Consider the following 16,267-nt stretch of genomic DNA (forward strand, 5'->3'; position numbering starts at 1 on the left):
CTTAGCAGGGCTGCATTCTACCCATCAGTGAAATATCATCGACCCTTCGTATGTCATTTCAGTTTCAACCGTAAGGGAATTAATGATTATAAGAGCAGCAATTGCTGGTCTATCTTTTCCTTCTTTCTTCAGTTTCTTTTCTTGTTCTGTTCTTCCTCTTTTTTCCTTTTTTTTTTTTTAATTTTATTTTTGTTTTTAGTTTTTCCCTCAGTTGCTTGTTTCTGCTTGAAGGAAAGGCTCTCCAATTACGTTCAAACCATAATTTGGGACATTTGCTGGCAGGATCGGTGTCCTATTTGATACTTGAAAAGGAACCAAGCTAGCCCAGGTACCAGGACTGTTGAAAAGGGGAAAGAAAGAGAGAGGGGGAAAAAAAAACAACAAAACATAAATTAAACATATTGCAAAAACCAAAACACAAGTCAATACTTATTATTAATAACACTAGTTAAGACAAAATAAGAACCCAAACTCGTGAATATTACTTGAGATTCTACTGCACACTTTTCCCTGTGAAAGGATGGCTTATTTGAAAGAAATATAATTGTGTTGAATGCGGTTGCAAACAGTATTACTGCTGTCTCACAACAAGTGGCTTGTTTGTTTATGAAAGCCCCCCAAAAATTTCAGATGCAAAAACAGAGAGCAGACAAAAGAAAACTATACAAGTGACACTATAAGGCACAATGTATACAGCACAGGGGTTTGCTCTCTTCTAGAATACAATACAAAGGTTCAGTAGTTAAGTTTCCTATGCTATTTCCAACACTCCTGAAAACTGGCAGCTTAACTTCTCTCAGTCCCAGTATGTGCCTCTGGGATGCATGGGCTTCCATGAGAATAGAGGACCTTTAATATTTAAGAAACCTTCATTCTTTACAGATTTTTTTGCAAAAGGTATCAGTGCCTAAGGAACACTAGATAAAACAGGGCACAATCATGCAAACACTTGCAGACAAGGGTAGCCCTGAGTCAAGGGGAGTAAAAAGCACCATAAATCTTTCAACTAACATCTGAGAAAGAAAATCTTCTCAATGGCAATTCACTGACTTTGGAACCTAAGTCATTATTTTAAAAGCATTCTGTCACTGAGGAGCTTAAGTCGCAGTGGCATTCACATGCTTACCAGGGACCAAATACTAGCAGGTAATCTACCCAACAGGATCTGCAAGATGGATATTCAAGAAAGATCTCAGCTGTCTCTATTCAGTATGCACAGCATATCCTAACCAACATTTTCTCTAGAATTCTTTCTGGTAACACGGAAATAATAGACTTTAGAAAAAAATTTATCAAATTTATTCAAAAGAAAAACAATGTCAAGAATCATTGCCAAAAAACTAACATCAGAACCAAAGTGTGCAAACACAGGGTTCCTTCACGCTTCTCTGTACAGAGATTTTCTCCACTCTAGGTGTTTCCACAAACACAGCACCTTAGTTGGAAATATACTTTGGGATTAGACTGATAAACTGTATGATAATGCATCTGAAGACTATAACCTCTATCATGTACTTTGTGGAAGTTTTCTACCTTCTCTATCTTTGGTCACCCCTCAGCACTGCTCCCTCCCTGGATGAGCAGATGCACTTCTGTGGCATTAAGTGTAGAGAGGAAAACAGAAACCTTTTTATCTATTTGATTGTGTACAAAATAACTACATTTCACTTGCAGATTCATGTGATCTTTTCAGCTGCTGCTCTATGAACATTAGAGTTTAATTTAATTTGTGTAATTTAGGGGCATGTTCCTCATGCCTTTTATATTAAAAATAATACAAACAGCTTGTGCCATGTAGTCCTGTTTGATGTTCTTTAGCTCTCTAAACCAATTACTATTTTGATTCCTAACTTTTCATTTCAGGTGCTCTGTTTTACACATAAAAAGAAAGTGGAAACAATTGCTGACCTGCTTGTCTCAGTGATGGTCGAACTCCAAAGAGAGCAGGACTGGTTTTTATCCTCAAGAACATATAAGAAATATGAATATCCTAATGTATGTTAAATGCCTGAAGCACAAATACTTTTTGATAGAATGGGATTTTTTCCAAATGCGTATATTCGTGAAAGGTACCTGAAAATCTGGGGAGTTTTAACTCTTTCTGTATTTTCATAATCTAAGATCAGATAAGATGTTTAACTAAAGATTTTTTCCTCCTTTTTCTTTTAATTGTACTGACAATTACAAATAAAAATAAAATCTATTCTCGAAGAAATAACTTCTTTTGAAACAAAAAAAAAGAATCAGTTACACCACAAATCTTGAAATATTCACAGGCATTCACAGACAGTTATGCATGAAAATTATCTAATATAATCTGACCAAAAAAAGGTCATGGTTTAAAAAAAATTTCAATGCCAGAACCTCATGCAAGAGGCTTAATTGTTTCAACATATTCTTAACGTTCCTTCACAACTTGTTTTAAAATGCAATTTTTGTTCCTACCCCTCAGACTTCAGTGATGTTAAGAAGTAAATTCTGAAATAACAGACACAATGCAAATAGTTTCCAAGCACAGGGATTTGTAAAAACATGAACTGATAATAAAAAATAAAAAACCCAAGCAGATTTGTTTTCTCAGGTTCTGTCTGAATATGTGTTTTTTAGTGTGTAGTTCTTTGCTGTCCTGTTACATAGGATTTACAGTGTTTAGTGACTTTAAAAGAAACAGAACTAGTGTTCTATTCTAACTAAAAGAATGTAAATTTTGTGTGAGGTCAACACTGTTTAAACAATTTCTGATGCAAAAGCTAAATACACAGCTTTCAGATTATCTTTCTGAAGACTTACGGTGCACTTCAATGGTTGGATACACTTACATGTGACTTTTACCTTTCTTTTACAGTTGACAACCTTGTAATGACTACAGTGGGTGAGGGAAACCAGGCAGTGCTAATAAAGAGAAAATCACTATTTGTTGCAGCCTTCATGGAATCATGGAATGGTTTGGGTTGGAAGTGACCTCCAAAGGTCAATATAATAATTATCAACTAATAATTACTTACTACTTCATATAGAAGACAGAGATCTTGATTCTGTGGAAAGTGTTCAGTAAAAGTAGGTTGCAGCAAGTGACTTACAGAACTGCATTGCTACCATGCAACAGTTAAAATTTAATATAGGGTTTATTTAAACCCTTCAATCCTCCTCCACCCACCCCTCTTATATTACAACTGTGACAAAACGCAGATTGCAACAAATTCATCGATGCTGCTTATGAATCGTCAGGGAGTAATAAATCTCCTGTACTACACTACGCATATCCCACAGGAGTTTCAGATGCCACTCATGCTGCTTGTTCAGAGACTTCTGCTGTCAGACAAAGATGGTGGTACAGGTGGCAAGGGAACACCTGTGGCACTTAAATGCCTGCACAGGAGCAGGAAAAGCCACCACTCCGATGCCTCTGTGGGTGGGCTGAGGCTCCCAATCTATACATACTCACTGGGCAGGGGCTGGCCCCACTGGCAGCTAGAAAGGACAGGCCATCACTTCTATATGTTAGCCCTTCCTAAGACATGCTCTCCAAGGCTTTAGGAGCTCCAGTTGCATTTGAAAAATAAACCATATCATACTGCAGTTTCATGTAATTATCTCAGGCCACCCCAGTCCTGATACCACCACCAAGTGTTTACTGCAGACAAAACAGGAAACCTGAATGAAATTTACTGAGGTGAATAGCTGTGTTCACAGCATAAAGCTGTGAACAGCTATGATGAAAGAATTGCAAAAAATCCAACCTCAGGCTCTGCTAAATTGCATATGCATGACTGTCCATCTCATACTCCGTTACATTTATGGTCAATTTAATTGAACTTTCAGTTACCACAAGCCACACCCTGCTCTGTAACTCCCTAATGCTCCTGCATGCAGCCAAGCCAGCCTGGCCCCATGGAAGAGCTAGGTCTCCTGACAGCCTTCTAAAACCTTATCTGAAGGAACCTCCACGAGCATCGCAGAGTTTAGTTTCTGCCATGGAAATTATCTACAGTTTCTCTTCAGAGCATCCTAGCAGAAGCATCAGTTACTGCCCACTGCAAAGCACACTCTGCCTGAGAAGACCACAAACGGCAACAGCAAGAACAGGGTAAAGATCTTCATCACACTACCTAGCACTTTGCATAAATCCCAGGTAAATTTCCAACCCTCAGTTTCACAAAAGCAATGCTTTATATCTGTTCTCAAACCACCTCAACACACTGTTCAGAACACAGGCAAGCTTGTTGTACTTGTAGAAGTTAATGAGATGTCCCTCTGCCCACATGGACTGTCCTTCCCATAAAAAAAGCACTGAATGTATGAACAGAATAAAGCTGATCTTAACCCAGTCTCCAGCTCACTGCTCCTAAGGAAGTATGTGAGCTCTAAGCTCACAGAAGTTATAACATAAACACCTATCTTTTGAAATACGAAGTAAGATCCCTAAAAAATTTCTCTAGGCTAAGTTTCAGGGGGAAAAAATTACATGAGCGGCACCAACAGATATTGCTGTAAGATTCAGGCTAGTAGCCTTTGTGAGAGTGTGATCTGCCAAAAAACGTTCCTGAAGAATTACACTTCTAATTTCACTTACCAGGAACAGTTTTCTCTCACCAGAACTAATCGGTGTGTTACAGAGTTACCAGTTCCCTTTCTATCCATGGCAAATATAATGTATTTATATGTTCACGTATAATAATACAGCAAAGGAAAATTTTGCAAGCATCCTACAGGGTTAACATCCTCCAGTTTCCATTACAGTTTTCATGTTAATTCAATCAAGATTTCTGGCCTAATTTCCTCTGAAAGATAATAATTGCTTTTTCAAGAAACTCTGATTAAAATATTACTGGAATGGACCACAGGCAGTACTAACATTATATGTATATACAGTCTGCTTTGGAGATCATAATAACATAAAGACTATAATAATGTTAAACAATTAACTAAATGCAATAAAAAATTAAGCAAATCAGACCTGAGTAAATCTGAAGTATTTTAAGGTTCTTATTTCCCACCAATTACTACCTTCTTTCTAATACAGCTCAGAAGTCTATAAAAGTATTTCAGCATTTGGAAAGTACACCTAAATCATTATTTTCTTCTTGTAGCTTTACTACCCTGTTGCATGAATATGCCAGCTTAGACAATGATAGATCAGATCATACCAGGTCAGACTTTGAACAATTAAGGTAGAAACATCATCAATGTTGAGAGAATTGGCACTTACAAACCACTAAGTAAGGTTTTCCTATCTCTGTACTAAAGAGGTGCTCATCCCTACAAGTACAGGGAACTTTACCATTTTAAATTTTAAGATTGTATAATCTTTGGAAACACAATTGTGATAACCACAGTTTGCTGCAGAAATTCCACTTACTCATTTCAGCCTAGACAATAACCACTCTTCCAGCATCTACTTTTAATGTAGTACTTTTGTTACCATTCAAAACCAGTATCTATAGTTAAACAGCTCCCAGACTTCACCTTCTGAGGTGAGAATTTATTTCAAAAGATATATTAAATATATCTCAGTTTAATTTATGATAACTTTTACAGTTTAGCAGGCACATACCATCCATCTAGCAGATGGAAGAAGTAAAGACCTGCTGATTTATGCCACAGGAGGATCTATGCTGTGCTCTGGACCATACAAGACTGTTTGGTGCAAGAACAGGACTAAAGAAGGTGCACAGAACATGTCATGACAAGGTGGAGGGCTGCCCACCATAAAGTCAAACCATAAATAATATGGGCTTGCGTTACCATAGACCATTGTGTTGCTTAGGAAAAACTTGGGTCCAAACTTTCCACTGTTTTCTTCCCCACATATTTCCAATTTTTATTTTAGAACTTTTTTAAAAATATTACTAAAAAGTGTATTTATCAAATTAGCACAAACAAATAATAAAGCAAATAATCTTAACTGCACCAAAAAACAACCAACCAACCAACCAAACACACACACACACAAATAAACCAGTGTAGTTTTAGTCCTTTAAAAGAAACAACAGAAGGGAAGATGATCAAGAAGTAGAAAAATGGAGTAACCAAGGGGTTAAAGATATAGCTTACACCTGGGAACTCTCTGCAGTACGCTCCTCCTTCCCTAGAAGTGCTGCCAGAAATCATCTGACAGGAAACCTAAGATTAAGTTTGTCCTACCTAAGTGAACAAAGAGCGCTCAGATCAGGCAACCAGTTCACTGCAGAGCGGGAACTTTTCTAATCCTGCTGGAATCTGCTGTGCTGCTCAGGAAATATTACTGATGTTGTTCCCTCTAACATCTTGCTTTTGGATCACCTCATTCATTCTGGTCACATGGCAGTTCTTGCTGCTTCTCCTGTAAAGGTTAACTTAAAGCTCCAAACATAATCATGTGGAAAATGGACATTATTGATTCCTATGGTCCATTGTTTCCCCATTCTAAGTCCCTGAAGTTCAAGTTCAATCTGGAATTACATCATGTCTGGTTTCTCCTGGTTACCAGACGGCTTGAGACGTGACCACAGCCACAGAAAAAACAAACAGCCTTCTTCACGCTTCAGCTCCCCTATCGATTCAAACATAAACTTTTTTTCTTCCTCTCAAGTATGCCTAAAGTATGGAGCATGGTTAATTTAGAGATTAAGTTCCAAATTAGATTATCTAATGGCATCTTAATGGATTGCTGACCCATTTCCTGTGGCATGGCAGCATGCAAGTCTGGCTTGAATACAATTAATTTCTTAGGAAGCATTCTGAATATGTTTGCCTACATGGGGAGGAAACATAATGTTCTGCGCATCTTTTTGCATTACAGAGTTGGGAAAAACTATTAGAGTTGGCAATTCAAATTGATAAATACCAGAAATCATTAGGTTTTCTTTCTATGAATACTTTCACAATCAGGATATTTCTGTGTTTTTTCTTCTTAAATTGTAATGAATTGATATTTCTGTTCCAAAACACTGCCCAAGGAGATTGGAGAAGGGAGGTGTGGGGGTGTGGGGGGGGCAGGGGTAGGGGGAGGGAGGGGAAACGAGAAGAGAGAAGGGGGAGAAGGGAGGTTGCAGAGGGTATAAACCATTCCTCTAACAGGTGTCTGGGTTTACCAAAATGTGCTTGCTGTTGCTGACTGTGTTACTTTAGCTATGTGTTTGATCAATAACAAGGGCACACAAGATACTGCGCTACAAAAGCAATCTGCACCCATTCTCAATTCCTCTTCTTTCACAAATTTGATTCATTACCAGCACTATTATCATAAACCCAGAGTGGTGCTGGGTGGGTGTGGGAAATGATGTTTGGAAAGCTGGACACCCCTACAGCTGGAGCTGAGAAGGAAATTCAGCACTCTGAGAACAGAGCTCCCCTCAGCAATATCCAGGAACAAAACAGATGTTGTACTATGCTTATGTGTCAAGATAACAGACCGAAAAGCAGGAAATGTTTACCTAGTACATTCATTTAAGTAGCATAAATGTAATGTATGAGTAACACAGCTCATAAAATTGACACAGGAAGATTGCTTTAAAAATTAATATTGAATAAAAGTTGTGAATAAAAATATATTTGGTGATAGCCGACTTAAAATGTACACTGTGACAATGAATATCTGCTTACACTCTGTGAGAGACTTGGAAATATTCAGCATGCTCTGAAAGAGACCCATCTTGTCAGCTTTTGTGAGTGGTCCCACTGGAATTAGTATCAATGGTGTAATGAATGGCTAAGATTCAGGCTCAAGCTCATGTTATTAGACTTACACACACACTTCTTCTCTTACTTATGTCTAAATTTATTTGTTGCATAGGCTTTTGCTCTCATGTAGCAACTGAGTATTTCCTAATTGGGCCTTTCACAGCTTCCCTTCAACTTATGTGTCTAACAGTCATATCACAGAACTGTGGCTGTGAAAAAAAGAAGGTTGTTGGTGTTTTTTTCATGAATTCTAAAGGAGTACTTGAGAAGTTTATTCTATTGCTGTGCTTTCACGTTGCCCAAAGTTCTTTAAAATATATGCCATAAATACTGTAAGTAAGCAACAAAAACAAAACAACCACAAAAAAATTAAAAAAAACCAAAACACCACAATCGTAGATGGTTAGGATATCAGGAGCAAAATAGCAATTACTACTTTTAAATACCTCACCAAATAAATGGGGAGTCTTTCCCATTTTTTTAGGATACTCACAAGATATTTTATGTAAATATTTCCTTTAAAAATGCTGGAATGTTAAACTCAACTAAGCAAAGTACTAGCCTAGTTTTTATTACCACTATTCCTTGCACACCTTTTGGTTTTGAAGAAAAGAGTACATCAATGACTTAAAGTTTTGAGGTTTGGGGTGGCTTTTGTCCTGTATTATTTATATTCTTTTCTCTTTTTGTTGCAATGTTCAGTCTTTTGCAGATGGACCACTACTTCCTGGGACTTTAAATGCCAACAGATACATAACTTTATGTGGAAAGAAAATACGTTTTGAAATCTGTGTATCATATTTTGAAATATATGAATTGCATCTACTGTCAGGTATAACATAAAGGTACTAATAAGACCAAAAAAAAAAAAAAAACCCAGAGGTGTTATTGTCATTCATTCTCCCTGAGTTTCTAAGATGTGATTCACAGTGTTCTATGCTGACTTTTTTACCTTCTTGAAGTCAATGATATTCTGAAAAACCAGCATACCTGAAATAAACACAAAAGCGTGATGTGGAAGATCAAATTGAGTATCATCAAATGAGCACTGTAGGTCTGAGGAAATCACACAGATCAAACACTCATCCAATCTTTTTCCAGAGGAAAATTTTACTGTCTAGACTAGAATATATTTCTTTGCCATTGAGCAATAATTCCTTTTGCAGTATGTTCACTGTTTTAGTGTTCATTTTAGTGTGAGAAGGGCTCCTTAGCCTGTGCAGGTATCATTTTTCTTCTTAGTCCTCACCTACATGGGATTCTTAGAACATTCTATTCCAAATCTCAAATCCTTAAAGTCATCTGCTTAGGGAGAAATAACAGTTTGCTTCATTGTCCTCCAAGCCTGAGCTTATTCAAAATGGAGTAAGCACAGCCTCAGCCTATAAAGAGATGCCCATGGCAGGATTTGTAACTGAGCTCATCAAGCAGCACTTTTATATGTTGGTAGGTCCAGAGTGGCAGGCAGTGTTCTGAGAGTGACCTACAAAGCGTTTTGTCTATAAAGGTGAGTGGATCATGGAGTGTGCTTGTATTCAACACCAAAGTTTCCTTGGTCACCGCCCAGAAATGTTTTTCCCTTCCCTTCCCTTCCCTTCCCTTCCCTTCCCTTCCCTTCCCTTCCCTTCCCTTCCCTTCCCTTCCCTTCCCTTCCCTTCCCTTCCCTTCCCTTCCCTTCCCTTCCCTTCCCTCTTTCCTTTCCTTCCCTCTTTCCTTTCTCCTTTCTCCTTTCTCCTTTCCCCTTTCCTTTCCTTTCCTTTCCTTTCCTTTCCTTTCCTTTCCTTTCCTTTCCTTTCCTTTCCTTTCCTTTCCTTTCCTTTCCTTTCCTTTCCTTTCCTTTCCTTTCCTTTCCTTCCCTCTTTCCTTTCTCCTTTCCCCTTTCCTTTCCTTTCCTTTCCTTTCCTTTCCTTTCCTTTCCTTTCCTTTCCTTTCCTTTCCTTTCCTTTCCTTTCCTTTCCTTTCCTTTCCTTTCCTTTCCCCTTTCCTTTCTCCTTTCCCCTTTCCTTTCCTTTCCTTTCCTTTCCTTTCCTTTCCTTTCCTTTCCTTTCCTTTCCTTTCCTTTCCTTTCCTTTCCTTTCCTTTCCTTTCCTTTCCTTTCCTTTCCTTTCCTTTCCTTTCCTTTCCTTTCCTTTCCTTTCCTTTCCTTTCCTTTCCTTTCCCTTTCCTAGCAATTGTGTGATGGGTACTGAAAAACAGAATTTAGTGAACACTTGGACAGTGCTTCAGCCAGTATAAACTGGCATTGCTTTAAAAGGGGTGCAAGTGATGATTGATTAAAAGTATTCAAGTGTAATCCTAGGATAGGCAGTTGTGATATAATTTTGTAAAACCTGTTAGTGCCCTGAAAAAGCAAGACACTTTATACTGTGATAATATTTCAATCCCTCTGTGCCATACTAGCTCAGTTTGGATTCACTCTTGGCAGTGAAAAGTGTGGCAATTACTGCGTGATGGGGATTTATAATATGAATTACAGTCCTTGAGGAGTTGAGGTGAATCCATCAGCTAATTTTCCATTGTGCCATTTAAACTACAGGGGAAGAAATGCACAACATCTTGCTTTTCCCACCCAGTTCTTCCAGATTTTAAATATTATTTCAGAAAAATAGCAATAATGAAAAATAAAGCAAAAATATTCAAGGCATTTAAATTTCAGATTTGTGAACAGCACCAATTTTCACATTCCATAATTACCCTTCCAAGGTGATAGTAAAAATCTCCCAATTTCTAACAATCTATAGTACCACAAAGCGCATCAAAAGGCATTTTGTACATAGTACATAGAGACACACACGTACTTAGACAAATTTTTCAGTAGTATGTACATTTTCATGTGTGCACAAATGTCAAAAAAGCATCAAAATTATTTCAATAGTAGCTAAAACTTCATCTAACAAGGGCCTAATCTCCATAAAGTGTCAAGTTGCAGATAATCCTGCATATGAAAGAGATGAAAAAACGAGGTATCACAATTATGTTGACTTGGACACACACCTCTACTGTTACCATAATTTATTGTATACCAAGAAACATAAAAGACAATAATAACAATTTATTAATGTATCAAAGGTTAATGGGCTTTATTGTGTTTGCTTCCCTCCTCCCCGCCCCCCCCCAGAAATGGACTTTCTTGTGCATAGATTATTTCTAATTATTCTGTGATTTAGTTGAGAAACAAGATGTTTTATATCTTACCTCCATGTACATGGTAGTGACCTAAATCTACACCATCTCGATTAGAGAAGTCCCTACGAATAGTCACTGTCCAAAACCCCACCACCTTTAACACTATTATGTTAATCTATACCTCTAACAGCACTATTTTCTTTGTGTTAATCACTAAGCTCCTGAAATCTGACCTCTAATTCTGCAAGTTCCATTTTTATTTTTAAAGCTTAGATTAGTATTCCCTTAAATTTACAAACCCTTTGCATTAGACAACACAGCATTGTCATTCAAGGTGCTTAATTAAGGTAGTTTCTAAATTCAGCTTACACTAAACATAACCTGAATGTGCATGAGAGAAATGTTACACACATGTTTTGATCGAAGGCTGTCACATATTCCTAGGGAAACTCACTCAAACAGATACTGTAGCTCAATGCAACTTTTTTAGAGGTGGTGTAGGGGTGGAAATAATTAAAAGGTTACCTTTGCCAAGTAATTCCCAATGTATCCTCACTGGCACTGGGGTATAAATGCCTGCCGTTTTGATTCATGGTCCAGTCACAAATTCTCAGCTGTCAATTGAAACCTAGCAGTCAGATATGGATCGAGCAGTACTACAGTTTTTAGTATTTAAATGAATACATGCAAGCTAGTACTGTACATGGCAAAGGCCTTATTTTCCCAAGAAGTAACTTTTAAAAATAAAACAAATAAGCAAACAAGGAAAAATAACTTATTCTGAGAAATATATGCCTATAGATTTGTTTAACATAATGCTACTTTAATATGCTCCTCTATTAATAAAGGATAAAGGAGTAACTAGTGTTTAGCACATAACAATTAGCCATTATTAGATTACAAACTGAGCTGGAATAAAAGGAGATGTTAATATTCAATAGTGAGATACTTTAAGAAAGGAAATAAATATGCTGTTTTCTCAAAGCAATGGTCTATATAATGTATATTAAGTAAAGGTCAAGTATAATCAATATCTTGTAGCATGCATTTTGTGAAACATAGAAGACATGCAATTTATAGAAAATTTCCCCAAATTAAACCAACTGTCCTTATCTTGATATTTAAGAAGGGTAAAGATATTTTGTAATTGAATTTTATTAATCCCATATTACTGAAAGCAGTATTACTTAGCAAGAGGGTGATAAATAAAGCTAATGTTGCGTCAAACTCTAGCATTTAACTTTACTGCATTTTAACATAATGAGGAATGTACTAAACGTTAGCTGAAACAAATTCTTCCAGGTCCTTGAATCATCAGTTCTACTTTTGCAGATTTTTCAGGAAATCCTCTATAGTTTTGTTTATTTAACAGCTGCCCTGTAGTGTTAGCACATTTATTGAAAAGATATATCACGTATTTTTAAGAAAGTGAACTTATATGGCTTGTGAAGAAAACCTACATTTTAATCTCTGTATAGTCGTGCTGCATATAAATTGCTGCACCAGTATATATGGTACAGCACTCTGAACTGAGAATAATGTTGTTGTTCAGTTTAATTGCATTTGATGTATTTTAACTTTGTCCATATTCACAGTCTTTTGATAGCACAGGCTACATAAATAAAACAAAAAAACAAACAAAACCCTACAATAAACTATTTTCACAGGAGCACAATTAATTGCAGTCTTTTCCTGAAAAATAGAAATGCTGAGGACAAGACAATATTGCAAACTTGACCCTGTCTGGCATTTAGACTCATAAGGTTCCTGCTGTTAAGGTCTGAGAAATGGAAATGTTAGTCTCTGATGTTTTCATAGGGATTGTTTCTTGTTTGTTATCTGAAGACCTCCAAGGGACCTTCTAAGGCCATTAAAAGTGTGACTAAACCAAATGCAATCAACCAGAAAAGGAAACATGAAGTCAAAAAGTTTGGTAGAGGTAACTGTGAATAATACATTAAATATGTATAAAGAAATGGGCAAGTAAATATTTGGTTTAGTCACCATATAAAACAGTATTGTAAACCTGGTTTTAATGTTGACAACATAGTAAAATATGTCAGCTCAGTTAATTAACACATGGTAGATGTATTTCTCCTATAATCCTTAAGAAAGCCATCATCTTCACTACAGATGCATATTTTAAAATTTTATAACTCAGCCATAAAAATCCACTTCCAACTGAAACATAAAAGACTCAAAGGCTAAATCTCCTGTTTTCCTCTTTCACAAAATATAAAATCTACAAATAAAAAAACATTGGATTACTAGAACCATAAAAAATACTAAAATTGTAAACTTAAGTGTTACCAAATGATTTTATGCACTTAGATCTAGTTTGGAAATCACAGAAAGTGGAGATCATATAGCCCAACCCCCCTACTGACACAGTTACACAGGTTGCACAGGAATGCGTCCAGGCATCCAGTTGGGTTTGAAAGTCTCCAGAGAAGGAGACTTCACAACCTTTCTGGGCAGCCTGTTCCAACAGCACCTCAAATCACCCTCAAAGTGAAGTTTCTACTGAAGTTCAAGTGAATCTTCCTGTGTTCTAGTTAGTCCCCATTATCTCTTTGACTGAAAAGAGCCCAGCACCATCCTCCTGATCACCACCCTCTAGATATTTATATGCATTATGATCCACTCCCAGTCTTCTCTTTTCCAGGCCAAAGAGCCCTAATCTCTCATTGTCTCCTTGTAACAGAGAAGTTACAGTCCCCTAATCATCTTCATGGCCATTCATTGGACTCTCTCCTGCAATTCTCTGAAAAATAATTCTCACAGCACTTAGCTTATTGTAGAACCTGACTGCATTAGCCATTTCAGAAAACCAGGTTTTAGTAAATCAGCTTCCTCAGTAAATCATTAGTCTTCCTACAGTCTGTATGAAAACTTTCCATTTGTACAGTTACAGTTTTACATTTATCATTAAGAAAGCTGCAAAAAAAGAGCTTTTGAAACCTAGTTCATAAATATTAGTAATGACATATTTCATGTTCTATAAATAGCGTAATGGTAATAATAGAATACATATACTTTACATATATGCTGTAGACACACAGATACACATATAGGTGAAATTGAGCTTCACTTTCAGTTAGTGTAACCTGCAGTGCTATTCACTACACCAATTGTACCATACCTATGGTACTGACAACATCTTGAAGAACTGTAGGTTTGTATAACAACGGGTTTGGTGATAAACAGATAACAGGTTGGACATCAGGGCAAATGAAGTCCTTCTGCTTTGCTCTGCCCTGGTGAGGACACACCTAGAGCTGTGTATCCAGTTCTGGGCTCCCCAGTTCAAAAGACATAGGGAATTACCGGAGAGAGTCCAACTGAGGGCTACTAAGATGATCAGGGAACAGAAGCTTCTCTCTTATGTGGAGAGGCTGAGAGACCTGGGGCTCTTTAGCATGGAAAAGATAAGACTGGAAAGGGATCTCACCAGTATATATAAACACCTAAAGGGTGAAGGTCATGAGAACAGGGCTGGGCTCTTCTCAGTGGTGGACAGTGATAGGACAAGGGACAATAGAACACAGGCGGGTTCACTTGAACTACAGGAGAAACTTCTTTACTTTGAGGGTGTTTTGAGGCAGTACTGGAACAGGCTGTCCAGAGAGGTTGTGGAGTTTCCTCTGATGCCACACAGGAATGTGTGATGCCTGCACACATTCCTGTGCAACCTGATCTAGGTGTATTTGTGTCAAGAGAGGAGTTGGACTAGATGATCTTCAGAGGTCCCTTCCAACCTCTACCATTCTGCGATTCTGTAAAATCCAGAACTGCATCAGCTGTGCTGAAAATCATCTTTCCAAAGTAACAAACATTGGAGAGTTCCACACTCCTCCACAGACTCACATGGCTGCCATTCTGTCTTTGCAAACTACCTAGACAAGAAAATTTTTTTCACTCATATAAAATTTCCTCACCCAATTCACCTCTGATTGGAGATCAGAATGTATATGATTTAGAAAAATGCTTTCCAAAGTATGCAGAAATATCACTTTAAAATTCTGAATCCTAATCCTTTATGTCCATTGCATGTTTTCTGAGCAAAAAGGCTGGAGAAGCTTGAAAGAGCTCTATAAGCTGAAAGAGCTCTCTAAGCCCTGGGTCCACTTGATGGAAGATGTCTGTTCACAGCAGAGGGAATGCTTCCCCTTTGAGGATGTCCATATGGCTCAGTAGGGAAAACCTGAGAGCACAGATCTGACATGAGTACCAACCTTTGAAAGGATATAGAACACCTTAGCACAGTATTGTGAGTGCTGTATGTTGTCTGGAATCATGCTGAAAGCTTTCTTTCTCATTATAGTCCTCAGAGTAACTTAACTGACTTCTAAAATCATGCCACAGTATTATCTGGAGACAAGAGGCACATTCACTCCTGTCCACAGTAAGCCACCTATGACATGTGAAAGGGAAAGGCAGAAAACTACGCAAAGACTATTTCACAAAACTTCAATTCTTCCTCTGAGAGACTTAACAAATAGTCCTCAAGAGACATTTAATAAATTCTGAAAAACATTGCAAACTTTCCCAAAAAATTTACTATGAATGAGAAATAGAAGACCAAAAAAGTCTGTCTTAGACGCCTGTTGGACAGGCTGCTCCTCAGCCCTATGGCTTTACTGTTTCATCAAGGCAAGCCACATAAGCTCCACTTCAGTAAGATTTTCCATCTGAGAAACATTATCAACGATATTTTAATTTATTTCTTGTCTAACCACAGAGAAAAAGAACATGGGTCTGTATTCCAAGGTGGAAAAGGATGCCCAGCCAATCCATTTCCTGACACATGGAGCTTCAATAGTTCAGTAGCATTCCTGTGACCCGTCATTGCTGCTGCACTCATGACATAGCAGAGAGCAACAAGTGTTTCTTCATCCACCTCAGAAGCATCATGGGAAGCAGTCACAGGCCAGGGCAGAAGCAGAGCAGTAGACCAAGTGCTTCCCCTAACTCTTCTACCTTCCTGAAAGTCATCTACCTCCTTGCTCCTGTTCCACCCTCTGTAAAATGCCAAGGAAATTATTTTAATTTGCACTTTCCAGCACTATAAGACATACTGTGAAGTCCTGCACATAAGCTAGATTTTGCTATAGCTTCCTTTCTAGTTTGAACCAAGCACTTTACAACCACAACAGGTAAGCAAATCCTATGTACATTAAAACCCCATAGTCAACAGCTCAACCTTTAATCATAGTCTGAGTAATTTTTACAGGTTAGTAATTAAGCAGGTTTTAAAAAGTGGCTTTCTAACATTCGTTACAAACTTCTGTTATTGCTACTAAATACCTATTTTGGAAAGTGTAAATGGGAGACTCTGCTATAGCTTCTGTTAGATGAGAAATGCCCATAAAGCTTAACATTTGCATATTGTCATTGTTTTTGACTGAAACTTCCTCTAAATGTGTTTCCTTTCCAGCAAGTATATGTGAAAGGTGACCTCTTATTCATTTACATACCT

The 16,267-nt window shown here is 37.5% G+C and overlaps 1 protein-coding gene across 7 annotated transcripts in view; it reads right to left on the reverse strand.

Moving 5' to 3' along the window:
- Window positions 1-207: 207 nt before the first annotated feature.
- The window catches only part of NFIB (nuclear factor I B), a 306,386-nt gene continuing 290,326 nt past the window's right edge, over window positions 208-16,267 (reverse strand). For all 7 annotated transcript variants that reach the window (XM_054397667.1, XM_054397664.1, XM_054397663.1 and 4 more), the window contains 2 exons: window positions 11,314-11,402; window positions 208-337 (listed from right to left, as the gene is read on the reverse strand). In XM_054397667.1, the coding sequence (XP_054253642.1) occupies window positions 208-337; window positions 11,314-11,402 (219 nt within the window). The remainder of the gene's footprint in view (window positions 338-11,313; window positions 11,403-16,267) is intronic.

Source organism: Indicator indicator, chromosome Z (assembly GCF_027791375.1).
Source record: "Indicator indicator isolate 239-I01 chromosome Z, UM_Iind_1.1, whole genome shotgun sequence".
NCBI classification, from domain to species: Eukaryota; Metazoa; Chordata; class Aves; order Piciformes; family Indicatoridae; genus Indicator; species Indicator indicator.